This window comes from Balaenoptera borealis (genome assembly GCF_965194805.1).
Source record: "Balaenoptera borealis genome assembly, chromosome: 19".
Taxonomy (NCBI): Eukaryota; Metazoa; Chordata; class Mammalia; order Artiodactyla; family Balaenopteridae; genus Balaenoptera; species Balaenoptera borealis.
Genome location: NC_138878.1, coordinates 6,189,657 through 6,217,319, shown reverse-complemented (window position 1 = coordinate 6,217,319; position 27,663 = coordinate 6,189,657). Strand labels below are relative to the sequence as shown.

The following is a 27,663-nucleotide window of genomic DNA, read 5'->3' as shown; positions in this document are numbered from 1 at the left end:
CGGGTTCGATCCCTGGTCAGGGAACTAAGATCCCACATGCTGTGGGGCAACTAAGCCCACGTGCCACAACTACTGAGCTCGCAAGCCTCAACTAGAGCCCGCGTGCCGCAAACTGCAGAGCCCACGCGCTCTGGAACCCGCGCGCCACAACTAGAGAGAAACCCGCGCACCACAATGAAGAGCCTGCGTGCTGCAACTAAGACCTGACGCAGCCTAAAATAAATAAATAAATAATAAATAAATCTTAAAAAAAAAAAAAAACTTGTTGAGAGAGCAGGTATCATGTTGTGTTCTTACCACACATACACATGCAAATACAACAACACAAAAAATGACAACAATAACAAAAGGATACAAGAAACTTTTGAAAGTGATGAATGTTTATTGCCCTGATTGCAGTGATGGTTTCTCAGGTGTATGCGTATGTCGAAATTCATCAGCTTGTATGCTTTAATTGTGCGCAGTTTAGTACCAATTATACCTCAGGAAAGCTGATAAAAAAAATAGGGGGTCTGACCGCCCCCCCCCCCATGCGGAAACTTCTAGATTGAGCCTAACCCTGACCAGGTCTGGAAGCCAGTTCTGGGTGGTACTTCCTCTCACAGAGGCCTGCCAGCCAGCAGCTGGGACTCAGCTTGTCCCCAGGGGACATGCACTTCTCTGAACAATATCAGGAAAGGAAACCAAACTCAAAACCTCTCGGGGTTTTCTGGTTGTTTTTGGCTGTGGGGTGGAGGGAGGAGGTTGGCAAGGCCCTGGGGCAGCGCGGTGGACCTCAGCCTGGCCGCTGCCGTGCGTGATCCGGAGAGGACGGCCAGGTTCAGAAGACCCACTATCTAATAATGATTATTATAATGAGCAGCTGCTACTTTATTGAAGACTGCATTGTGCTAAGCTGTTAGCCATTAATTCTATTTTCTTTTAATTTTTTTTTTATTTAGTTATTTTTGGTTGTGTTGGGTCTTCGTTGCTGTGCGCGGGCTTTCTCTAGTTGCGGCGAGCAGGGGCTACTCTTCGTTGCGGTGCATGGGCTTCTCACTGCGGTGGCTTCTCTTGTTGCCGAGCACGGGCTCTAGGCGCGTGGGCTTCAGTTGTTGTGGCACATGGGCTCTGTAGTTGTGGCTCGCGGGCTCTAGAGCGCAGGCTCAGTAGTTGTGGCACACGGGCTTAGTTGCTCTGAAGCATGTGGGATCTTCCCAGACCAGGGATCAAACCCGTGTCCCATGCATTGGCAGGCGGATTCTTTTTTTTATTTTTTTTAATTTTTTTATTTTTATTTTTTATTTTTTTAATGCTATTCTTGTCTGCTTACATTCTTTTTATGTATGTATGTATGTATGTATGTATGGCTTTGTTGGGTCTTCGTTTCTGTGCAAGGGCTTTCTCCAGTTGTGGCAAGCGGGGGCCACTCTTCATCGCGGTGTGCGGGCCTCTCACTATCGCGGCCTCTCGTTGCCGAGCACAGGCTCCAGACGCGCAGGCTCAGTAATTGTGGCTCACGGGCCCAGTTGCTCCACGGCATGTGGGATCTTACCAGACCAGGGCTCGAACCCGTGTCCCCTGCATTGGCAGGCAGATTCTCAACCACTGCGCCACCAGGGAAGCCCCAGGCGGATTCTTTTTTTATTTATTATTTATTTTTGGCTGTGTTGGGTCTTCGTTTCTGTGCGAGGGCTTTCTGCAGTTGCGGCAAGTGGGAGCCACTCTTCATCGCGGTGCGCGGGCCTCTCACTATCGCGGCCTCTCTTGTTGCGGAGCACAGGCTCCAGACGCGCAGGCTCAGTAACTGTGGCTCACGGTCCTAGTTGCTCCGTGGCATGTGGGATCTTCCCAGACCAGGGCTCGAACCCGTGTCCCCTGCATTGGCAGGTGGATTCTCAACCACTGCACCACCAGGGAAGCCCCCCCAGGCGGATTCTTAACCACTGTACCACCAGGGAAGTCCCAGCCATTAATTCTTTAAACAGCCTTCTAAGGTAGGTGGGTTTTTTTTGAACAGCTTTGACATAGAGTTCACATCCCATACAATTCACCTATCTAAAGTGTACAGTTCAGGGACTTCCCTGGTGGTCCAGTGGTTAAGATTCCTTGCTCCCAAGGCAGGGGGCATGGGTTCGATCCCTGGTCGGGGAAGATCCCGCATGCCGCGTAGCGTGGCCAAAAAAACACAAAAATTTAAAGTGTACAGTTCAATGGCTTTTCGTGTATTCACAGAGCTGTGCAACCATCATCATAATCAATTTTAGAACATTTTCATCACTCCACAGAGAAACCCTGTACCTCCTAGTCATCACCTTCCAAGACCCCCATGTCTCCCAGTCCCAGACAACCACTACTCTACTTTCCGTCTCTGTAGATTGCCTATTCTTTATATCCCAAAGGTAGGTCGAATGATGGGGAAATTGGAGGTTCAGAGAGGGTAACTGACCAGCTTAAGGTCACACAGCTAAGGAAGTGGCCATTTGGGACTTGAAACCAGATCTCTCTGTCTTCCAAATCCATACCTTCCCATTGCACCACGGGGCTTTTTCTTCTTCCTCCCAATAACAATGCTGAAGATAGTCAGCCCTGATGGTTGAACTATGATGCCTGTTTTATCCCTCGTCTCATTTAATCCTTATAATCACCCTGGGAGGTAGGACAGTTAATATACCCATTTTGCAGAGAGGGAAACTGAGGCACTGAGGGGGTTGGCTAATGGTCCAATGCACCATGGCTGCTAGCAAATGGAAGAGGGTTATGGGGAAAAACATGTGCATCCCTGAGGACTGGTGAGGGACTCAGAATAGAAAGTCAAGACAATGCTGATTAAAACACAATTTTCTTTCAGGTTATTCCCCCCTCCCCCTTTTCTTTCTTTTTATATGAAAAGGAAAAGAAAGTTCCCTCCACCCTTTGAGGTCACTTCCTGACCCATTTGTGAATCTATGCGGAGTGGTTACACACTCACTTCTTCCTGCCTGAGCGCCTCCTATTAATGCTGGGGATGGGCAGTGGGCCTGTGTGCCCATGGGCTCTGGCCCCAGACAGACTTGGGTTCAAATCCAGCCTCCACCACCCACTGACTTAATGCCCTTGAGCCCTAAAATAGCTAACTCATGACAGGGGGCTTTCTGCCATATGTATCTGAATATATTGGGTTGCTTCTCCCCCTACCCATTATGCTGTGGAGAAGAAGTGTCATGTCGTGTTTCAGCCCTCCCAGAACCAGGGCTTCCGTCTCAGTGACTTTATTTTGAACAATCAAGTTGGAGTTGGAGAAAAAGAGGCCACGATGAGGAGCCCCAGACACTCCCATTCATCGCACTGCATTCCTTTAGCTGTTCACCTGAGAGCGAAAACCAAGGCAAAGAGGAAAAGCAGTTAGAAATACGAAAAAAGCAAACTGCCATCTCCTATGACCACCATCTCAAACACAGCAGACATTTTAACTCCCAAAATGCTGTAGGCTCCCAGTCACAGATTAAATGAGAGTTCTTTGAGCTGAAGCGTGTGCTACATGTTCTTCTTTGCTTGCTTGATTCCCAGGGACCAGGGAAAACTCCAGCCAGAATTAGCATCTGTCTGGACAGAGGTTAGGAGCCAAGGCTTCCCACCGTGGTTTCCAAAGCTGATTGTACTTAGTTTCATTTTATCAGCAAGAGATTTAACACGGTTCCCTATACACATAGATTTTGTAATAATAAATTCTAGGGCTTCCCTGGTGGCGCAGTGGTTAAGAATCCGCCTGCCAATGGAGGGGACACGGGTTCGAGCCCTGGTCCAGGAAGATCCCACGTGCCGCGGAGCAACTAAGCCCATGTGCCACAACTACTGAGCCTGCGCTCTAGAGCCCATGAGCCACAACTACTGAGCCCACGTGCCACAACTACTGAAGCCCATGCGCCTAGAGCCCATGCTCTGCAACAAGAGAAGGCACTGCAATGAGAAGCCCACGCGCCGCAGGGAAGAGTAGACCCCGCTCTCCGCAACTAGAGGAAGCCTGCACGCAGCAACGAAGACCCAATGCAGCCAAAAATAAATAGATAAAAGAAAAGAAAATAAATTGTACATATATATCGTTGTAACAATATATTATGTACATTAGATAACATGTACCAAAATAGAAATGATAAAAGGATTGATGGAAATAAATATAAATTGAAGTTGTTAAAAAAAAAAAAGGCAAAGAAATTTAACCCAGATTCAGCCATCATTCCTGGGGAGTTGGCCCCATGATTACACGTGGTTTCAAAGATTTCTTTAAAAAATGGTGCAGTAAGTGATCTGTGGGGAATAGCAACTAGTACACCCTGGAGCTAGGAGCAATGAAAGAAATGAGTCCAGATTGCCTAAAGTCAGTGATAGAGCCCTGTGGCTTTAGGTATTATATTTTCAGCCAGAACAATATTCATAGATTTTAAAAATGCTGTAACTCAAGCGGCTTACGAGTAGAACTGACGTGTCCTGACAGCTCTGTAGGTGACTGGAAAGCTGGCTACAGTCACAACGGACTGTAGTCAAAGATGCATATGAAAGGTTTGAATAAAATTGCTTCATGAAACAGGAAAATGGAAAAAAGTAATATTTCTCTTAAAGAATGTTACATCATACAATACGTGACTTGAGGCAGGCTTGGTGTAGCTAAATGAATCAACTAAATACCGTCACTAGGCATTCGACCATGTCGTCTCTATGCTTAGAAGTTTATAAAGTGAGCCATAAAAAAAAAATCTTCTCATTGGGAAAATGGGAGATCAATTCCCTAGTATTCTACGTTCCGTACAACAAACTTTTGGGGCCGGCACTATTTTGATCACGTCTGACAGATGAGAAAGCTGAGCTGAGGGTATTTATGTGGCTTGACCCAGGTAGTAAGAGGTGGTCACCAGCGCAGCCTCAGTAACGATTTCAAATTAGGGCCATGAACTGCCAATTCCCGGTGATTATGGGGAGTATATTAAATGCATGTAAAACACGTGTGTGCAGTAGGAGCTCCATAAAAGCTAGTCTATCTGGAAGTTTTCTCTCCACCTTGCAAGTGAGGAGGGGCAGGTCGATCCCCTCCCGCTGCCTCAGTTTCTTTCTCGGCCCGCGGAGGCGGGGTCCCAGGCCTGGTCCGCCCGCAGGGAGGACGCGGCGCCGGGGGTGCTCTGAGCGGCGGGCCGGGGGTGGGGCGGGCCGGGGCGCGGGGGGCGGCCCCGGAGGAGTCACGTGGCGCGCGGCCGCGGCCGAAGCAGAAGTAACGGCGCCCGCGTCGGAAGGCGTGCGCGGCAGGGAGTGCCCACAGCCAGGACGGCGGGCGGCTGCGCTCGGGACCCCAGAGCCGGGACCCGCAGCGGGGGCGCGGCCAGGTGAGCGGCCCGGCCGGGTGGGAGCGCACGCCCGCGGGACCCGCGCTCGGGGAGCGGCGTCCAGGGGGGACCTGCGCCCGGGCGCTGCCCGCGCTGGCAGGGGTGGGGCACGCCGTCGGGGCCCCCGCCCGCTGTGCCCGGGGCCGGGGCGGTGACGGCGGGGGTCCGGGCTCCGTCGCCGGCTACTTCCTCACTCTGGGCCGGCGCCACTTCGTCGGTTGGTGTCCTGGGTCCGTCCGGCTTTGAATGGGAGCCCGGAGGAAGCGGCGCGGCTTGCGGTCTGGGTCGCGCGAGCGCTGGTGGTGTAGGCTCCGGCGGCTGGGGGGCGGGCGTGTCTCCTGACCACCTCTGTGCCCAGGGCTTGTTGCCTCCAGGCGCAGCCCTTCGCCCTGAGAAATAGAGCTTTCGGGGGATCCAAGATTCCGTCTCCCCCCGCAATAGTTGTATGCATCATTATGTGCGTCTCTGCGTTTTCCTGGTTATGTTGTGGAATCCCAAAGAGGTCGTTACCCCCATAGTGGAAGAATTCGAGGGAAAGATGTGTCCCGTTTCGACGGGGGGGCGCGGGGCGCTTGGCGCCTGGATTCCAGAGGGGGCCCGGGAGGGGCTCTTTTAGCACCCTGATCTTGAACTAGAGTGAGAAAGTATGGAGGGTGGTGGCAGGCGCATGGGAAACAGGTGGCCTTGTCAGTCAGTGTAATTCGAATTTCGGTTCCAGCTGTGTAACCTCGGGCAAGTTGAAGAATCTCTGAGCCTCAGTTTCTTCCCCTGGGTACTTGGGCCACCCAGGCCTCCATTCCAGGGCTGTGTGGAGAACTGGGGCTTATCTGCCACTTGTTCACCCTGTGCTTAAGGGCCCTGCGTTGGGGCTCGGGCCATCATTCTTAGCTACAGTCTTGCAGGGAGTCTTAATTTAGGGGTCCCTGGCCGCCTCAGGCAGTTACCCCTATTACAAAGCTGTGAACGCCCCGTGTGTACCAGCTCAGGACGATCCTTGCTGCAGGTTTCCTTGATGCTGAAATGGCCTAATCATGCTGAAGCCCTCCCCCTCCCTCTACCTGGAGCTTGTGAAACTCCTCTGGAAGAGGCCAAGCCAGGACCCCCATAAAGAGCCCTTTGGCTGAGTGAAGTTGATGGAAAATTCCGGGTGAGGATATTTTTGAAAGCACGTCTTCATTTAGAAAACACTTAAAAACACAAAGCACAAAAGCTCATCCATTATGTTAGCACTTAAATCAGTCAAAAGTCAGGTCAGACCCTTTACCTTCTCCCACTCTCCAAAAGTAACCACTCCTCCTGGATTTATAAGCAGACAGCCTTTTAAAAAATGTAATTATATTTATGCTTATTAGTTTGCAACTCTTTTTTCATCCGCCTCACGAATCTTTCCAGATCAAATTGCGTGTAAATCTTCCTCATTCTTTCCAATAGCTACTGAGCATTCTTTAATGTGTGTGTCCCATCATTTAAGGGACCCCCCCATTCGTGAGCAGTTGGATTGTTTTTTTTTTTCTTTCTATCACAAATGATGCTTCTGTGAATATTTTTGTGCATGTTTCTGCACAGCACTGGATCAAAGCATATGCATGTTTTACATTTTAGTAGGTGCTCACAGGTTGCCCTGAAAAAAAAAGTTGAAGTAATGCACGTTCCTACCTGCCACAGCTGACACTGCTTGGTTTCTCCAGTGAAAATATGTATCGCTCTGTTGCTGCAGGGTGGGTGTGAGATGCAGCAGTAACATCCCTCGAGCTGTAGGATAGGCTGTTACCTCTCAGGGATACCTCTGTCAAAGTCTTAACAGAATTGTTTCGTGGGATTTTGTATGAAATTCTGTACTTCTCTAACGTGTGCAGAGAGCACTGAAGAGAACTCCCCTGTTTCCTGGTTCTGGGTCCTTGTATCCCAGAAGTTTATATTTTATTTTTTATTTTTTATTGGAGTATAGTTGATTTAAAATGTTGTGTTTCTGCTGTACAGCAAAGTGAATCAGTTACATATATACATATATCCACTCTTTTTTAGATTCTTTTCCCATATAGGTCACTACAGAGTAATGAGGAGAGTTCCCTGTGCTATACAGTAAGTCCTTATTAGTTATTTATTTTATATATAGTGTAGTGTGTATATGTCAATCCCAATCTCCTAATTTATCCCCCCTCCCTTTCCCCCCGGTAACCATGAGTTTGTTTTCTACATCTGTGACTATTTCTGTTTTGTAAATAAGTTCATTAGTACCATTCTTTTTAGATTCCACATATAAGCAGCATCATATGATATTTATCTTTCCCAGAAGTTTATTTCGAATAGAAGGACATGAAAAGTAGAATCTTGTTAAATCTCAGCCACATTTGTATTTACACCGTAAGTCACTTTTATAAAGTTACCCAGGGAGGATGAGAAACAGGAACAAACAAGGGATTTCAAGGCTATTTCTTTCTTTCTTTTTTTTTTTTTTGAAAACAGAAGCAAAATAGAAATTGCCTGTGATGGCTAGTGCCCTCCCCTGGGGTCAGGGCCTTGGAGACCTCCTTGCCTTAGTTGCTGAAGCACTGAACTCTGGAAGCCTGAGTTGGGAGCTGGTGGATTTTGGTGGTTGACTCCAAGGATCTTGTGGCCATGGGGATGTCTTCCCAGTTCTTGGGGAAGGACATGAGAGACTTGATGTTTATGGTTGAATCAATCCACTGGGCTTGTAAGTGGGAAGTAACCAGAATCCTGGGAAGGTTAAGTCCAAGGCCCTCCCAGAGGCCAAAAGAACTGAGGGCCCTGGTGCTTCCCGGTTGGCTGGTTTACGTGGTGGTGTTGTGAGGGGTTGTGTGTTTCCTATTTGTGCCCTGCTACACGTGGGCCTTGAGCCCTGGGAGTGGGGAACTCAGGAGGTGTATGGCTGGGACCTGGTCCAAATCCTGGTTCTGACACTTTCCAGCTGTGTGACCTTGGACAAGTCCTTTGACCTCTCTGCCAAGTTAGTTACTGTCTGACCAGATCCTGCCACCAGATTCTGGATTCCAGAAGGCAGGTGCTGAAGGAGCAGGGGCATGGGATTCAGACCGGGGTTCTGATCCTGGTGTCACCATGCGTCTGTGTGACCTTGATCACATGATTTCACCTCCCAGGACTTGAGTTTTCACCTCTGGTGTTTCTCATTGAAATAAATGAGATGAACGAGATATGGCAGGTGCAGGCACCTGGGGAGGGCCAATAAACAGCTAATTTACCAGGATGAGACTGGCCTGAGGCACCTTGTTCATCCCCCTGACCTGGATTCGAGGGCGGTGAGGCAGGAGGCTCAGGTCAGGCAGAGTTCTTGGCACACCCTGTAGTCCTGCTGCCGGGCCTTTGCTTAAGCCTGTTCCTCTGACTAGAACACTGTTCCCTCCCGCTTCATCTTTTTTAAAGCTTGGATTCAGACGCCGCCTTCCCCCAGAAGCTTCCTATGAGCACTGTCAGTTCCCAGCCTTACCCCAGACTAAGTTGGGGACCCCCTCTTGCTACTCCCTTTATTACCCCCACCCCCATGTCTCTGCTACTGCAGAATCATTGAACTGACTGGTCTCTTTCCAAATGGGTGGAGAGCAGGTGTAATTCATGACTTTATCGCTGGGCTGTCAGCATACCTGGGAGGTGCCTTTGGCTGTGGGTGTGAGGTGGAGGAATGAGGGAGCAAAGGACAGGGCCTGGACCACTCCCTGCACCCCTCATTTGCATACAAGTCCACCCTCCATGTCTGTCATAGAGTTGACCTTTGATTAATGTCTTGACCAGCTAGCTGGCTGATTAATATTATCAGAGGCCCTGCTAGATGCTGGGGGCTGTACATACATTGTGGCGTCTAGTCCTTCCAGAGCCCCTCGAGGGTGGTATTGTTATCCCCATTATACAGCTGGGGAAACTGAGGCCCTGATTTTGAGCAACTTGGCAAAGAGGCTGTGGGGAGGCTGAGCCAGTGTGGAGGTCCAGACAGCCCTGGCTGAACACTGGTTTCTCTACAGAGTAGCAACTGTGGGAGCCTACAGGGATTTGGAGGAGGGGAGGAGGTAAGAACGATACAGGGAACAGTGCATGGTGACAGTAGCAGGAGCTAAATCTGAGGAGCATTGACTTTGCATCTTTGTTTTACGGGCTGAGATATGTTATCTGGTTCAATCCTTACAAGAACCTTTGGAGGTTCTTTAATCTGTCATCTTCCCCTTTACAAGGGTGGCAATTCAGCCTGCGGGTGTAAGTGACTTGGGGTAGGGGCTGCAGTCTGCAAGCCTGAAGTTAAGTCCCTTCTGAGTGAGGGGCAGTGAGTCTTTGGACATTTGGGAGGCAGACTGGGGGGAGGGTTTTTGCAGAGCAGGGGCTTAGGGAGCGACATGATTTCACTCTTGTTCTTAAAGCATCCTTTTGGTTCCTGGTCTGAGAGTTGACTGTAGGAGCTGGAGTGGAAGCAGGGAGACCAGTTAGCAGGCGATCAGAATGACCCAAGTATAAGATCCTTGGAGGGACCAGTGAAGCAGTGAGACTGACTGGATTCTGGGTTTGCTTGTGGATTGGATGTGGGCGTGAGAGAAACCAGGCAAGGAAGGCTCTGAGATTTGGGGTGCAAACACCTCTCTGGGAAACGCCAACTGTGCAGGAGGATGAGGGATCGCCAGGGACACCCCCTGGATGCTGAGCTGCACACCAGGTGCTTCACAGGTGGCTTCCTAACTGTCCCGATGAAACTGGGGCTCACGGAGGTCACGCAGCCTGCCCAGGTCCACACGGTCAGTGGGAACCTACACCAGGATTTGAACGTGAGGCTGCTGGGCCCTGCTGTTTTCTGCCCTTTTTGCCCCAGTTCCATGGACACATTCGGAAGGTTTTTTTTTTTTTTTTTCCTGTTCCCAACTTCACTCGGGAAGTAAAGGGATGGTTGGAAATCTCTTGGCAGGGTGTCAGGGGTGGGGACAGGAGTCAGTCTGGGCTGCTTTGGCTATTCAAATGTTCCACAGCTTCAGAGTATGTGGGGAAGGAGGGGTGACGGCCAGGCTGGGGTGATTTGGTTATTTAAAGCCGGGATAGTGGTTGGGTCCCCGAGGTCGAGGGCTCCACCCACACCTCACTTCCATTTAAACCTCTGTGTGTCCTGCCCGGGCTCTCTGAAGCGGCCGGCGAGTCTCCGCCACTAGAACCTTCTCCCCCAAACTCATCCCGATGGGCATGAGACAGGATTTTGGCTCTTGAAGTCTAAGCCAAATCCCGCTCAGTTAACTAAAACCAGTTCCCGCCTTTATTCCGCCCTTCCAGCCTCCTCGTTCCCTCTCTCCTTGCCTCCCCCCGGAGCGGGCGACCATGAGCACCGCGGTCAACGTGGACGCCCTTCCGGAGTACGAGAAGAGTCAGATCAAGAGGGCCCTGGAGCTGGGCACGGTGATGACGGTGTTCAGCTTCCGTAAGTCCACCCCGGAGCGGAGGACTGTCCAGGTGATCATGGAGACCCAGCAGGTGGCTTGGAGCAAGACGGCCGATAAGATCGAGGGCTTCCGTGAGTACCTTCTCACCTTCCTGCCCAGGCCAGTGGTCACGGCAGTTGTTGCTGGTTTGATACCTTCTGAAAGTGAAAGCGGGGCCGCTCTGTCTGGGTCTCTGAATGGGTTTAGAGCAGGTGGGGGAAGTTAGCCAGGAAGCAGCAGGTGAAGGAACAGAAGCCCGCGTGGGCCAACTTGGAAGTGACATCCAGACAGCTCACCTGGGATGGCAGGGCTGGGCTGGGCTCCCTGTCTCACAGCATCGGGGACCATCTGGTTCGAGTTGATGGTCAAGCCTCCTGCCCTTTGAGGGCTAACTGGCCAGAGCTTGTGGAAACTCATAGCTTGGTAGCCAGACGAGCAGAGTGAGAGGCCCGTGCTTTAGCTCCAGGTGGACAGAGTGCATTGCTGAATGTTCTGTAGCTCGCAAGTAAAGTTCTGGTCCAGGTGGAGGTATCTTCTTCTCCCCATCCTCTGTACATTCGGCAGTTGGCTCAGTTCCTAAAGTTTCTAAGACTGTTTTTAACAAACAGAGTTAGGAGACTTAAGCAATTTTCAGTTGCAGAGACTTGCTTTAATTTGACTTTTTTATTGGCTACTTTTTTAAAAAATTTTTATTTATTTATTTATGGCTGTGTTGGGTCTTCGTTTCTGTGCGAGGGCTTTCTCCAGTTGTGGCAAGCGGGGGCCACTCTTCATCGCGGTGCGCGGGCCTCTTACTATCGCGGCCTCTCTTGTTGCGGAGCACAGGCTCCAGACGCGCAGGCTCAGTAATTGTGGCTCACGGGCCCAGTTGCTCCGCGGCATGTGGGATCCTCCCAGACCAGGGCTCGAACCCGTGTCCCCTGCATTGGCAGGCAGATTCTCAACCACTGCGCCACCAGGGAAGCCCCTTATTGGCTACTTTTTAATTGAGCAATTAAAATGTACACTTGGGGGAAAATGAGGCGATTCATAAATAAATGTCTCTTCCCCAGCCCACGTCATGCTCCAGAGGCAAGCGCATGACCAAGTTCTTTGGTCTTCCAGAAGTATTCTATGCTTGTGTGATGTGTGCATTGTGTTTCTTACATGAATGGGTACCTGCTACATACACTTTTGCACTTTGATTTCTTTTTTTAATTTAACAGTTATCTTGGAGGTGCTTTATTATCAACGTATTGAGCTGCCGTTTTCTTTCGTGGCCACATAGCATTCTGGCTACAGTATAACAGTTTAACCCCTAGAAGTGGACACTTTGGGTTTTTCCAGTCTTTTGCTCTTAGCTGCAGTGACTATACTTGGATTCTTCTTTTTTTTAAAAATTTTTTTGGTAACAGATTTATGGAGATATAATTCACATACCATATAATTCATCCATTTAAAATGAATAGTTCAGTATATTCAGATACGTGCAACCACTACCACAATTTTCATCACCCCAAAAAGAAACCCTGTACCTTTTAGCCATCCCTCTATTCCTCATCCACTTCTCCTGCCCTAAGCAATCATTAATCTCCTTTCTATCTCTATCGATTTCCCTGTTCTGGACATTTCCTCTAAAAGGAACCATATAGTATATGGCCTTTTGTGACTGGCTTCTTTTACTTAACACAATGTTTTCCAGTGTTTTCAAGGTTCATCCACGTTGTGGTGTGTTTCAATACTTCATTCCTTTACGTGGCTGAGTAATATTCCATTGTGTAGATACTCCACAGTTTGTTGATCCGTTCATTTGTTGATGGACGTTTGGGTTGTTTACACTTTTTGGCCATTATGAATGCTGGTTCTGTGAGCATTCATGAATGATTTTTTGTATGGCTGTGTGTTTTCATTTCTCCTGGGTATCTGTCTAGGAGTAGCATTGCTCCTAGGTCAATATGGTAACTTTGTTAATCATTTTAGGAACTGCCAGACTATTTTCCAAGTTGTTGCACCATTTTACATTCCCACCAACTGCGTGTGAGGGTTATCCTTGCATTATGCTTTCGTGCACACATACTGTGTTTACCTGAAGGACAGCTTCCTGTACGTGTTACTTCTGAGTTAAAGGGTACAGGCTATTTTAACTTTTAAAGGACAGTTGGACAACATCCCACAGAGGCCCACGAGGTGTTGAGGGTACCTCCCGTTCCCCACACCCTCATCCACCCTGCCATGGGGTTCTGAACTTGGCCGTTCACAGGTGGTCTCTGATAGCTCGGTGTAGTTCTTTGTTTGATTTCTTTTATCATGAGTGAGATTAAGTAGCTTTCCAAAAGGTTTCTCCTGGCTTTGGAGCCGAGCAGGCCTCCAGTGGCACAGAGCCAGAAGCCCCGCTTTGAAAGTGCCCATGTCTGGAGGCAGCAAACTCTCCTCCCAGTTTTGTTTGCATTGGTCACATTCTGCCTCTCAGGTGGCCCAGAAACCTGTCGCAGCTGGGGCGGGGTTGGGGGGCCTGCCTGGGGACGAAAGGGCACGGATGGTAAATACAGGTGTCCTGCACTGAGAGTGGATGGCTGGTCCCTTCTCTTCTGGGGGCTGAACATCGGAAACACCTGGGGGGGGGGCATTTAAAGATACAGCCTACTGGAACTTTCTCCTGAAAGTTCTGATGGGTGTGAGACAGGATTTTGGCTCTTGAAATCCACACCCTATAGTTCTCCCCACTCATTAACTAAAAGCAGTTCCTCCTCCTCCTTGGAGTGGCTGAGGATGACTGTCATTCACCAGGTTGGTTGGGATTCAGTATTTTAATAGGCTCCCCAGGTGATCCTGGTAGCTAGCCAGGTTTGGTAGGTACTGCTCTAGCGACTCCCTCCCTCCCTCCCTCCATCCTTCCATCAGTCCATCCACCCTTCCTTCCCTCCCTCCATCCTTTCTTCCTTCCCTCCATCCTTCCTTCCCTCCATCCTTCCTTCCTTCCCTCCTTCCTTTCTTCCACCCATCCTTCCTTACATCCATCCATCTATATTTGAATGCCTGCTGTCCCAGGCACTAGGTCCTATTCTAGGTCCTGGAGATACAGCAGGAATTACATTAGACTCCAGTCCTCGTGGAGCCTACATTGTTTGATTAGGTACAAGCAGCATGGAGCTTGACTTCCAGCACATTTGTTGAGTGACTTTGCCATGTGACTGCAGGGCAAGTTATATCCACTTTCTGAGATCTAATTCTCTTATCTGCAGAATGGGAGTAATATTGGTATCCATGCACACGGTTACAGCTGGGAATGAGTAAATGAGTCGATACATCAGAGGGTCGAACGTGGTGTACAGCACAGGGTAAGCCCTGGACCAGTGGCAACTGCTGCTGTTATTTTTGCCATTGGTTGTTGATGACACGTGGCATCCAGCTTGTCCGGGGCAGCAGAGTCTTGCTTAGGTGTTTGGACTTTTTCTGGAGAGCAGCAGGGATCCACCGAAGGGTTTTTAGAAGAGGGATGATGTGAACACGTTTGCATTTTTGAACGTGCGCTGGCAAGCCTGTGTGATATGGCTGTGTCAGTAGTGTTTGTAAAGCGACAGAAAACCCAATTTGGGAGTAAAGAGCTTAGAAAAGGTGCTCCCCTGACCACTTAGAAAGAATAGGCCTTTGGGCCCTAGATGGGGACTCTCAGGACCGCATTTTCAGCCTCCTGACATAGGGGAGTCCTGGGGGGAACCCCCACAGCTGTAGTGTTGCTTCAGGGGTTCTAGTTAGCGGGAGCCTCCAGGTTACTGTGGCGTCTGCAAGGGGCAGGCAAACAGGAGGGAGCATGAGCGTGTGGTCCTCGGGTAATTGGCAAGCAGCCTGTGACCTTTGGACAGGTGTCACAACACCCCTTGCAGGCCTGGGTGAAGGTAGACACCCATGGGTCCCACTGTGCAAAGCAGTGAGTGGTTCTCAGCCGGGGCAATCCCGTCCCCACCCATTCAGGGGCATTTGGCAATGCCTGGAGATACGTTTAGTTGTGATTATTTGGGGGGGCTTCTGGCATCTAGTGGATTGAGGCCAGGGGTGCTGCTAAACACCTTACAATGCACAGGACAGTCCCCGCCCCGCCAAAAAAAAATTATCCCGTGTAAAGTGTCAGTGGTGCCAAGGTTAAGAAGCCCTTGTCTAAAGTCACGCGTTTGCTTTGCTTGGAACCGTAAAATGTCACTGGGTATATTCGGGTTTCTCTTTGGACCCCGTCATGACGGAGCTATGTCATGTGTTCAGCCCATGTTTGCTGTCATATTGGGTGCTAGATTCTGCTAAGAGAGAGGAGGAAGGATGGAGTCCCTGCCCTGGAGGGAACAGGTGCAGCAACTGGGCATCGCAGGATCGTGTGGTCGGTACGCAGTGCGGGTCTGCGCTGGGTACTTGGCGAGGAAGGAAGGCTCTTGTCCCCCTCAGTGGGGATGGGGGGTGGTAGGGAATGGGGGGAGGCCTCATAGCAGAGGAGCTGCTTGTGTGGAGAGTTAAGGGAGGGGCCTGTCAGGTGGCCAGCAGGACGCCTGCCCTGAAGTGGGGTCAGTAGGTGCCACTGGATGCAAGTGAGTAGATTTGTGGGTCAGTGATTTGGACAGGGCTTAGCTGGACAGTTCTTCTACTCTTTGTGGCCTGGACTGAGGTGGCACTCAACTGGCATGTCACCTGGTCTGGAAGGTTCCAGAATCTTGACTCCCATGTCTGGTGCTGTGGTGGTGATGGCTGGAAGCCTGGGCTCAGCTGGAAATGTTGGCTGAGCACCTGCTGTGTGGCCGTCCCAGGGTAGCTGGACTTCTTACATGGTGCCTGGTGTCCCCCCTGGGTGCGTGTTCCAAGAGTCCCAGGCCAAAGCTGCTGGGCTTCTTATGACTTAGCCCGAGAAGTCCCAGAAAGTCACGTGCTCAGGTCACCAGGGCCAGCTCAGGTTCAAAGCATGGGGAATCTCCTCTTGGGGAGGGCGAGGCTTGCATGTCCAGGGCGGGAAAAAGTTGACAGCAGCCACCTTGGAGCCAAGTGACCATGAGAACAGACAGACTCTGGATCCAGACTTGTAGCTCAGCTCCCCGCTTGACCAAATACTAGGTGCTGCGTGATCCAAGGCAGGTTGTTTGACCTCTCTGTGCCTGTTTTCCTGTTGGTCAAGTGAAATGATAATAGTCCCTATCAATAAGATAAGGGTGAGAATCAAATGGATCTTTTTATATGTACTTTTTTATTTTTTAAATTATTTTTTAATAAATGTATTTATTTTTGGCTGCGTTGGTTCTTCAGTGCTGCATGCGGACTTTCTCTAGTCGCGGCGAGCAGAGGCTACTCTTCATTGCAGGGTGCGGGCTTCTCATTGTGGTGGCTTCTCTTGTTGGGGAGCACGGGGTCTAGGCATGCGAGCTTCAGTAGTTGTGGCGCGCGGGCTCAGTAGTTGTGGTGCACGGGCTTAGTTGCTCCGCGGCATGTGGGATCTGCCCGGACCAGGGATCAAACCTGTGTCCCCTGCATTGGCAGGCGGATTCTTAACCACTGCGCCACCAGGAAAGTCCTTATGTACTTTTTTATATGTACATGTTTTATCTGTATATAAAAGGTACATATTTTAATGGGTGGGAGTCCCAAGCCCTGGCTTCTAATAAAGACGATGGTCTCCAGCCAGACACTCACCTCTTGGCTGTCATTCTCCCGTTTACTTTCCAAGGCTGACGGGCAAGGTGGCGCCCTGGATTCCTTCCTGCACTGGCTCCTGAGAGTCTCTGGATGTCGGGAGGGAGCTCATGCCGGGAAGCGCTGCCCCTCTGGTTTTTCTTTTTTTCCAGGGGCACCAGCTGCGCAGACTCCAGCTGGAAAGGAGCCCGCTTGGGGACCTTTCTGAGTTGAACCTTTGGGGTCCTCTTGCATCTTGTCCATTGGGGAGGGCGGTCTGGAATGCGTCTCAGGAGCCAATGTGGTGCCAGCTGTTTGTGGAGTGTGGATGGGGCCGGCTGTGCAATGAGCCGCCTTTGAGGGCGTGGACCATGTCCATCTTGACTGAATGGGCCCTTTATCCTCAAGTTTTCACTTCTGCTTACGCGTGTTTTCTCCGTCTGCTTATTCTTGGCAAGTGGTGGCTGCCCGTGAATGGGGGGGTTCTCACAAATAGGAGCTGTTCTGTTTCCCTGGTATTAGGTTCTCGGCTTGCCTGTGACCCTGTGACCAGGAAGCAGGGATCATCCCCACTTTATTACGAGGAGACCGAGTCCTGGGGAGACTAGGTGACATGCCCAAGGCTACACAGTCAGGAAGGGGCAGAACTACACTTTGCATTCGTTCAACCTGCCTTCAGAGTCTCAAGTCTTCTGCTCTGTGTTGCTGTCTCCTCTTACGTGATGTCAGACATGTCTGAGTCCTGTATGGGATAGAGAAGCACCCTGCTGGGGACCTAAGAGTGACAGCTTCGTTCAGATTTCGTTACAACAAGAGCGAAGGCACCGGTTCCTTATTCGCGCAGAGGACATGCTCTGCCTGGTGCTGAGGTGCCAGGGCAAGGAGACTCGAGAGGTGCCTGGTTAGCGGGAAGCCAGACATGCCTGCTGGAGACCCCACAGTGGGGACAAGTGCGGATACAGCCAGGGGTGCTGAAATGGGCTCGTCCTGTATCCTGGCTTCTTCTGAAGTCCAGCCTTGAGCTTCTTACCCATCTTTTTTAAAAAAAAGTATTTTACCAAGTTCTTATTTTAACAAAGTGTTTTTCAAACGATGGAGAAATAGATGTTTTTTTTTTTCCACTGGCATCTTCCGTCTAAGAAGAAATCCATTGTCTGAAAGTGGTTCCCAAGCTCTGTCAGTCAAGTGTCCCATCAGAAATAAGATTCCACCAATGCCCCCAGTGTGTACAAACTTATTTTTCTTTTTAAAGAATTTTTTTTCTTTTTTAATTGAAGTATAGTTGATTTACAATGTTGTGTTAGTTTCAGGTGTACGGAAAAGTGGCTCAGTTATACATATACACATATCTCTTCTTTTTCAGATTCTTTTCTCTTATAGTTTATTACGAAGTACTGAGTATAGTTCCTTGTGCTATAGGGTAGGTCCTTGTTGGTTATCTCTTTTATATATAGTAGTGTATATATGTTAATCCCAAACTTCTAATTTGTCCCCTGCCCCTTTTCCCCTTTGGTAACCATAAGTTTGTTTTCTGTGTCTGTGAGTTTGTTTCTGTTTTGTATATAAGATCATTTGTATCATTTTTTTTTTTTTTTAGATTCCACGTATAAGTAATATATGGTATTTGTGTTTCTCTGTTTGGCTTACTTCACTTAGTATGATAATCTCTAGGTCTGTCTGTCTTGTTACACACGGCATTATTTCATTCTTATGGTTGAGTAATATTCCATTTTGTGTGTGTGTGTGTGTGTAATACAATTTTTGATTATAGATGTGCAGTTATGGTAACAGCACAGGCTCTGGAGCCCGAGTGCCTGGCTTCAGATCCCAGCCCTGCCTCTTCACTGGAGGGTGACCTTGGCCCATTCACATCACCTCTTTGTGCCTCATTTCCACGTCTGTAAAATGAGAATAGTAAAAGAACCTGTCTCCTAAGGCTCCTGTGAGGATTAAATGCAGTAATACATGTAACCTGCTTTCAGCAGCGCTGGGCACAGAGGAGGTAGGCGCTCAGGCATCTGCTGCTCTTGTCCGCATCAGACGCGAAGGGAAACGACCTTGTGGAAAGGACGACATGAATATGAGAACTTGCATGTATGTAATGAAATCCTTGTTTCTTTCCTGCACCCAAATGGGTTGTCCTCCTCCTCTTCCGGGGTACGGATTCCCTACGGCGGAGCCTGCTGGTGTGAGAAATAGAGCTCTTGTTTTTATTCCTGACATTGATGGAGACCTGCCTGTACGCTGGTCAGTGGAGGAATTGGTTTCTGGTTATTCAAGGGCTGTCTTCTGTCCTGGATGACGATCACTTGGTGTGATTAGAATTCAGCCCTCTGTTGATTTAGCAAACACTCAGAGGACTTGGTGTGTGTCGGGTATGGGGCTCGTCACTGGGGACAGTGTGGACCCCCAGAGGAGCTCACAGTGTCACAGGAAAGGCAGAAAAAGCCAGGCTAATCATTCAGTCATTCTGGATTGTGTTGGGTGCTAGGAAAGGAAGAAGCAGGGCGCCTTGACAAAGAGTAACCGGTGAAGAGCACTGTTTTAGGAGGGCGGGCCTCAGGGGAGCATTTCCATGGAGGTGACATTTGAGCTGAGACTTGAAAGGTGATAAGGGAGCCATGAGAAGCTCTAAGGAGAGAGCATTCTGGGCAGAGGGCACAGCAATAAGTGTATTATCTGTATTAGTCAGGGTAGACTAACAGCAGTGACAGATGATTTCTTGACCTCATGCAAGTTTCTCACTCAGGTCATGGTCTAGTGGGATTGGGGGGTGGGGTTCTGCTGTCTGGTGGCACCACTGTCCCCTAAGGCATCTGAGGCCACTGCAGGATCTTCTCTTCGGCCAGCATGTGGCGGAAGAGGAAGAGTGGAGGATGGCTTAGGAGGTTTTAGGGGTCATTTCTGGAACCGATGTGCCTCTTCCCTCCCATCTTCCATTGACCAGAACTTGGCATGTGACTGGTTACAAAGGATGCTGGGAAACCTGGCCCAGTTGTGTGCCAGGGAGAATGGGAAAGGGGCTTGTCAGGCGTCCCCCAGGCTCTTCCACAGCCCCTGATTTTGGAAGATGCAGAGGTGGCTGTAGGAGCCCCACTGATGGCTAGAGAATAGAATGATTGTAGGGATTTAGGGATTCTTGCAGGAATTCAGGGAAATGAAGAGCCTTTGCACTGGGCCTCCTGGGAAGGGGAGGTGATGGCACTGAGGACCCTCCCATCCCATCTGTGACAAGACCTGCCGGTGGTGACGCCTCTCCATAGATGGGCTTTGTCGGCCGTCTTAGGTTTCCTCATAGTCATGGCTAGACCTTCCCCAGCACAGCTCTCCACTTTGACTGTGTAGCCCCATCAGCGAAGGCTTTGGGTCCCAGCCTCCCAACGATGGATGCCTCTGATTGGCTGGGTCTTCTGAGCCAGTGCTCGGGGATTGGCTGCCTTTGAGACCGGCATCCTCTCCGATCAGCTTTGGTGTGGAGGGTGGGTTAGACGGGTCTCCTGATAGAGAACATGGTCTGGCTTCTTCAGGACTCTGGGCAGAGATGGGTCCCTGTTATGGGTGAATTGTGTCTCCCTTCCAAATTCATGTGTTGAAGCCCTAATCCCCAGGACCTCAGAAGGTGACCTTATTTGGAAATAGGGTCTTTGCAGATGTAATTAGTTAAGATGAGGTCATGCTGGCACAGAATGGGCCCCTAATCCCATATGACTGGTGTCCTTATAAGAAGAGGACACACACACACACACACACACGACGATGCCTGTGTAAGCTTGGGAACACTGCGGGTTGCCGACCTCACGGGAAGCCGGGAGGGAATCAGGGAACCGATTCCCTCTCACAGCCATAGAAGGAACCACCCCTGCCAACACCTTGATCTGAACTGTGAGACAGTACATTTCTGTTGTTGAAGCCACCCAGTTGGGGGTGTTTTGCTACAGCGTCCCTAGCAGACTAACACAGTCCCCTTTCAAAGGAGCCCGAGGGGCAGGGAGCTGAACCCAGCGACTGATGTATCCACGTGGCCGCAGAGAATAGGGACAAGCTGGAGTTTGTTGTAAAGGAATTTAAGAGCCCTTGCTTTATTCCAAGTGTCATCTCATTTCCTGGCTGCATCGGTCTTGGCTGTGAGGGTGTGAGAGGCAGTGTTGTGTGCTGGTTAAACGTGGGGACTGGAGCCAGCCTGCTTGGGTTTGAGTCCCAAGTCTGTGGCTTGGGCGAGAGACTTCCCTCTCTGTGCCTCTGTTTCCTCACCTGTAAAATGGGAAGAATGACAGTACTCACCTTACGGGGTCTTCAGGAGGATCAGATGAGCTCCTGAAGGTAAATCACTTAGAAAGGTAGGGGAAGCGCTGTGTGAGGTTTGCTCTTGTTACCATGGCTCAGGCTTCCCGCCCGTCTCTTGGAAGTACGTCCCTCGAATTCTCTCCTGCAGGTAACCAAGGCTCCCCTTTGGAGGACCCTGTGCATGTCTGGTTAGTTGTGGTTCATCCAGTTTCCTGTACTCCCACGGCTGTGGAGGTGTAGACAGGACTCTCTCTTGGTCTGGCTTTTGGGGATCTCGGTGTCCCAGCCCAGAAGTCCATCTGGCCGTTGGGGAGGAGAGGACAGGAGAGAGGGGCAGCTGGAATGTGGACACATCTGCTCCAAGAAGCCGGAGGCCCGGCACGGGGAGCATCTGTGCTGTAGTGCCAAGCCCTGGGAGGCATATGTGTTCCCGCTTCACGCAATTAGAGGGTCCCCAACAGTGGGTGCAGGTTGGATCTCTTATGCCTGTCTGACTAGGGGAGGGAGCTGTTAAAAGGCATCCCCTGGTGAATCCTATAGGAAGGAAAATAATCTGTCTCCCCCTCCACCCTCCCCAGCCCACCCTCACCCCTACCCCCGGCCGTCTTCGCTGTAAAGGAACATTTTCCCATATCAGGTGGGCGAAGTGACACGTCTTGTTTTGCCTTGGAAGAGACCTAGGTGCTGTGCACCTTGAGGTTGAAACCAGAGATCCTGGTGTTGACTTTTCCTGCCCCCTGAGTGCCTGACCCCAGAGCCAGGCCCTCGGTGACTGTCACCCCACCCACTGTGAGCTCCGGGGGGCCAGGACCCGCTGGCTCTGATCACCAGGGAGGAACCCCAGCACCTGGCCCACACCTGACCTGAAGTGGGTGCTTCTCAGAGACGTGGTCAGCAGACGGATCCGGGAAGCCACACCTGGCTGCCCTCTCAGCCTCTGTCCCCTTCTCTCTCCCCAGAGGCGGCAGTGTCTGGGGTTAAGATAGGACAGCTCTGTGACAACTCCGTTAACCACACTTGATGGTTCTGGCCTGGGCCTGTGCTTGCCTCAGTTTTCTCATGTGTGAGATGGGTAACTAATGGCCGCGCTACCCTGTAGGATGGTAGTGAGGATTACATCTGTAAGTGCATCTGACACGCGTGGTGTGTACCTGATAGAGCTTGTGTGCGCCGCATCTGTGTGTGCCTGGGGGCACTGGCGGCGGCCGTCGTGTAGCCCACCCATGTAGAGGCTGGCCCCTCCTGACGCGTGTGGGTAGGGGTCCTACGGGGTTAAGGCCCCTTGGGTTTGAGCCTGGCTGTCGGCGGGCAGCCCAGCTCCTTGCCTTTCTCCCTCCGCAAGTCCAGGGAGGCCTGGACTTGGAGGAGGAGTGTCCACAGGGCAGCGGTGAAGTTTCGTAAACAGAATCGGTGCTGATGGCAGTTTAGAGCAGGAGGGCCTCTTCCACACTCCTGGCACAGAAGGGAGAAGCTGTAAGAGGCTTTCACCTTACACGAGGTGTGCCGGCGGCCATGGTTGGGAGTGAGTTTTGAGGGGTACAGTGTCTGTGTGTGAAGGATTCTGTTCTGAGAAGGAAAAGCCTGGGAACTTGCTGATCAGGAGAATGGAAACTAGCGGAGTTGGAGTCAGCACCGCACAGTCGAGAGCGATGCGGCAGGAGGAGGTCTCCAGGACTCACAGGGGCAGACACGCCTCAGGACTGGGGGCCCGCTGGGGTCTTCCCACTTCAGCTTCTCGGTGCGATTGGATCTCACCGGCCAGGTGTCACTTGCCTGCCACGCCTGGCCATGCCAGGCCACTCCAGGCCTGCTGCCAGCCTCTGCTGGTGGGAGCAGGGACCTGGCGGGGGGAGGACTGATGTCCCTGGGGAGGCAAGAAGGGCCTGAGCTGGGGTGGCCGATGGTGGAAGTTACACCCATCTCCTGTTGAAGACAGCTCCCAGCAAGGCCCCTCTGACGTGGTTTTATTTCCCCTAATTAAACGGCTCTTACTTTGTTCTTCTTGAAGAAGTCACATGTGTCCATTAGTAGAAAGATTTTTCACTTTGACCAGTGAGGATTACGAACTCTTCGCCCCGCCCCACCCACCCAGAGGGATGCGTGTTCACACTTGGTGTAACCCTTCCAGATTTTTTTCTTTTGCAAGACATAGTTACATTTTTACAAAACATAATCCTTTAATAATACTCTTTAGTAATATGCGTTTTTCATTTTGTGCTATATTGTGACCACCTTCTTCTCTTTATGAGTTATTTAAAATGTTGAGATTGGTGTAGAGACAAAGATGACAAACGCCTGTGTACTTAAGAGCATGTCCTCTAGGGTCTGACTGCCTGGGTTCAGTTCTTGGCTCTGTCACTTACAATGTTTGTGACCATGGACAAGTTTTTTAGCTTCTCATTTTCCCATCTATAAAATGGGGTAATAGTAATGCCTTCCTCACCACATTCTCATGAGGATTAGGAGAGCTAACTGTAGCACACTTTGGGATAGGGCCTCACAAATAGCTCAGAGCACTCAGTAAGAGTTAGCTGCTGCTATTACTTCCACTACTGCTATTATTATTATTATTATTTCTATATATTCTGTGGATAAACCACCCCGCCCCCCAGCCCAGTATTCGAATCCTAATCCTCAGAACCTGTGACTCTTGCCCTATGTGGCAAAAGGCTCTTTGGAGATGTGATTAAGTTAAGGATTTTGAGATGAGGAGATTATTCTGGATTATCTGGGTGGACCCAGTGTCATCATAAGGGTCCTTATGAGTGAAAGGGAGGGGATTCCCTGCTGGCCCAGTGGTTAAGAATCCGCCTGCCAATGCAGGGGACACGGGTTCAATCCCTGATCCAGGAAGATCCCACATGCCGCGGAGCAACTAAGCCCGTGCGCCACAACTACTGAGCCCACGCTCCTAGAGCCTGTGCTCCACAACAAGAGAAGCCACCGCAATGAGAAACCCACACACCAGGACGAAGAGTAGCCCCTGCTCGCCGCAACTAGAGAAAGCCCGTGCGCAGTCACAGAGACCCAACGCAGCCAAAAACAAATAATAATAAAATTTTTAAAAAAGAAAAAAAAGAAAGGGAGGGAGGAGGGTCAGAGTCAGAGGAGGAGACGTGATGTCAGAAGCAGAGGTCAGAGTGATGAAGTGAGTGCTTTGAAGTTGGAAGGGGTCCATGAACCAAGGGATGCAGGCAGCCTCTAGAAGCTGGAAAGGCAAGGAAACGGATTCTCCCCTGGCACCCCCAGAAGGAAGGGAGCCCTGCTGACACCTCGATTGTAGCCCAGTGAGACCCATATTTGACTTCTGACCTCCAGAACCGTAAGATAATAAATTGTGGCACTAAGTTGGTGGTAATTTGTTACACAGACACAGCAGCAATAGGAAATGAATACACCCTCCTAATCAACATAGACACATCATAGTATATGCTTTGGATCTTTTTTGTTTGTTTTTAAGAAATTAAATATTACAGGTAAGTCCTCAGGTATACCCCTCCTTCCCTGGAGAAACCAGTATCATGCTTTGATAATTGTCATTCCCATGCATATTTTTTACATTTATTTCAAAAATTTTAGTCTGCAGTTTATAATAGTATATTATTTGTGAGGTATCCACATAATATCAGTAGCTTTATTTGAACCGCCCATAGCTGTTACTACATGAGTACACCTTGATAGATGCACCTGTCCTTTAGCTTATGGATATTTAGGTGGTTTCCAGTTGTGAACATCTTTCCAGTCCAAGTATATGCCTTCCATTTTGTTTTAAATGGATATATTTTTCTACCTTTTTTTAAAAATAGCTTTTATTTTATTTATTTATTTTCCTTATTTTTTTTTTGGCTGCGTCGGGTCTTAGTCGCAGCACACAGGATCTTTGAGGCGTGCAGGATCTTTTTGTTACTGTGCGTGGTCTGCTCGGGTTTCTCTCCATTTGTGGCATGCGGGCTTCTCTCTAGTTGCGACTCACGGGTTTTCTCTCTGTAGTTGTGGCACACAGGCTCCAGGGCACGTGAGCTCTGTAGTTAGCGGCGTGTGGGTTCTCTAGTTGAGGCGCACAAGCTCAGTAGTTGTGGCGTGAGGGCTTAGTTGCCCCGCAGCATGTGGAATCTTAGTTCCCTGACCAGGGATCAAACCCACGTCTCCTGCATTAGAAGGTGGATTCTTTACCACTGGACCACCAGGGAAGTCCCTCTACCTTATTTCATAATTTTTATTTATGTATATTTTTATTTTTTACCAAACTTCTATTTTTGTATATTATGTAGTTTGTTATTTTGTCATGTCAAACAGTGATCCCGGGAACATTTTCATATCTAACTCGTAGGCACATCCCTGTTAATTTCCTTAGGATAAATTTCTAGAAGAATTTCTGGGAGGAAGGAAGGCTGTGTCGAGGGCTCTGGGCATAGAGTTCAGTTGTCCCCAGGAAAGCTTCACCGACTTGTATGCCCACCTACCACCCTTACCAGGATCTGGATGTCTGTGGGCTCTCACATCTTTTACAGATATGAAATTCACAGGCAGATGAAGGGTCTTGTGAGTGTTGTTTGGGCGTCCTTCTCCTCCTGGTTTGCATTTATTCTGTCCCAGGCCGTGAATCTAGCAGCTTGATTCCCCTGTTGGCTGAAGGCTGTGGGTCTCGCTGTGACATCAACAGGACCACTTTGGATGGTGGTAGAAAACTTAGGAGCCCGTGCTGTGGGCCGAGGCTGCTGAAGGGGCCTCACAGTAACCCCAGAAAGTTGATAGGAGAAATTTGATGCGGAGGGAAGCTGAGGAACTTTCCAAGGGTAACAGTGGGGATTTAGTTGCAGTCATTCTGATTGCTCAGCTCATGCGTTTGACTAGGACAGGCTGTCTTCTGGGATGTGAGTTGGGTGTCATTTTCCTTGCTCGAGAATAAGGCTCTGGATGATCTTCCATTTTGAAGTTGGTTCCAAAAATGTATGGCTATGCAGAGTTGCCGACCAGAGTTGGGTCTGGAATGAAAAGACTGGACTCTAGTTCCTTAAGGTGGGGGGTGTCTTGTTGGTCTCTGTACTTACAGCTTCTGGCACCAGTGCCATCAGTAGGTGCTCAATAAGTGTGTGCTGTTGAGTGAATATCTTCCACCATGATCTACCACTTTTTTCTTTTTGAGGAGGAACTACTTTCTCTGTCTATAGATTTGCCTATTCTGGGCATTTCATTTAAATGGACTCTCTACCCTTTGGCACCTGATTACTTTCATTTAGTATACTGTTGTCCGTGGGCATCCACACTGTGGCATGCATCAGTACTCACTCCTTTTTATGGTTGAAGAATATTCCATTGTGAGGATAGACCATATTTTGTTCATCGCTTGATGGACATTTGGGTTGTTTCCATTTTTTGGCTATTGTGGATAATGCTGTTGTGAACATTTGTGTACATGTTTTTGTGTGAATATATTTTCATTCTGTCGGGTGTATGCCTAAGAGTGGTTTTGCCAGGTCACATGTAACTCTGTTTACTTGTTTGAAGAACTGCCAGGCTGTTTTCCAAAGTGGCTGTACTATTTCACATTCCCGCCAGCAGTGTATGAGGATTCCGGTTTCTCCACATCCTCACCAGCACTTGTTCTTGTCTGTCTTTTTCTTCTCCCAAATATTTATTTATTTATTTGGTTGCGCCGGGTCTTATTTGTGGCATGCAGGATCTTTAGTTGCGGCATGCATGTGGGATCTAGTTACCTGACAAGGGATTGAACCCTGGCCCCCTGCATTGGGAGCTGGGAGTTTTAGCCCCTGGACCACCAGGGAAGTCCCTTGTCTATCTGTCTTGATGTTAGTCATCCTGGTGGGAGGGAACCATATCTCATTGTGGTTCTGATTTGCATATTCCTTTTGGCTCATTGTTCTATTTTATTTATTTATTTTAAATTTATTTATTTATTTTAAATTTATTTATTATTTATTTATTATTTATTATTTATTTATTTATTTATTTATTTATTTATTTATTTATTTATTTATTTATTTATTTATTTATTTATTTATTTATTTATTTATTTATTTATTTATTGCTGGCTGCTTTGGGTCTTCGTTGCTGTGCACGGGCTTTCTCCAGTTGCGGTGAGCACGGGCTACTCCTCATTGCGGTGTGCGGGCTTCACATTGCGGTGGCTTTTTTTGTTGCGGAGCACGGGCTCTAGGCACGGGCTTCAGTAGTTGTGGTGCATGGGCTTAGTTGCTCCGCGGCATGTGTGATCTTCCCGGACCAGGGCTGAAACCCATGTCCCTTGCATTGGCAGGCGGATTCTTAACCACTGCACCACCAGGGAAGTCCCGTTGTTCTATTTTATTTTTATTTATTTATTATTTTTTTAATCTTTTTTTTTAAATTAATTTTTTAATTAATTTTTTGGCTGTGTTGGGTCTTCAGTGCTTCGTGCGGTCTTTCTCTAGATGCGGCCAGCGGGGGTTACTCTTCTACTCTTCGTTGCAGTGTGCGGGCTTCTCATTGCTGTGGCTTCTCTTGTTGAGGAGCACGGGCTCTAAGCGCGCAGGCTTCAGTAGTTGTGGCTCACGGGCTTAGTTGCTCCACGGCATGTGGGATCTTCCCAGACCAGGGCTCGAACCTGTGTCCCCTGCATCGGCAGGCGGATTCTTAACCACTGCGCCACCAGGGAAGTCCCAGGACCATTTTTTGAATGGGCTGGCTCATCGTACTTTCCTTAGTAAATGTTCAAGTTCACTTGGATGCGGTGGCTGAGGTGTGGCACAGATTTTCCATCACTTCAAGATTTAATGCCTTGTCCCCAGGGTGTTCATACTTGGTGAATCTTTTCGCAGAGCCCTGGAAATGCCTCCTCCCTTCTTAACTGTCTGCTTGAGCCCCTCTGCCTGCCATTTGGCTGCCAGCTACCCTCTAAGGGGAGTTGGGGGGGAACTGGGAGGCACTGCCGACAAGAGCACAGGAACACCTTGAAGGCAGAGTAATTATTGCATTTATTGAGCATGTGCCATGAGTCAGCA

The 27,663-nt window shown here is 49.5% G+C and overlaps 1 protein-coding gene across 5 annotated transcripts in view; it reads left to right on the top strand.

Annotated features, from left to right (window-relative positions):
• The window catches only part of PLCG2 (phospholipase C gamma 2), a 202,838-nt gene that overhangs the window by 43,393 nt on the left and 131,782 nt on the right, over window positions 1-27,663 (top strand). For 4 of the 5 annotated variants that reach the window (XM_082366318.1, XM_082366316.1, XM_082366315.1 and 1 more), the window contains exon 2: window positions 10,611-10,848. In XM_082366318.1, the coding sequence (XP_082222444.1) occupies window positions 10,656-10,848 (193 nt within the window). In that variant the 5' untranslated portion in view covers window positions 10,611-10,655. Of the gene's footprint in view, window positions 1-5,195; window positions 5,334-10,610; window positions 10,849-27,663 lie in introns of those variants that run through there. The other variant, XM_082366314.1, reaches the window with a different exon arrangement.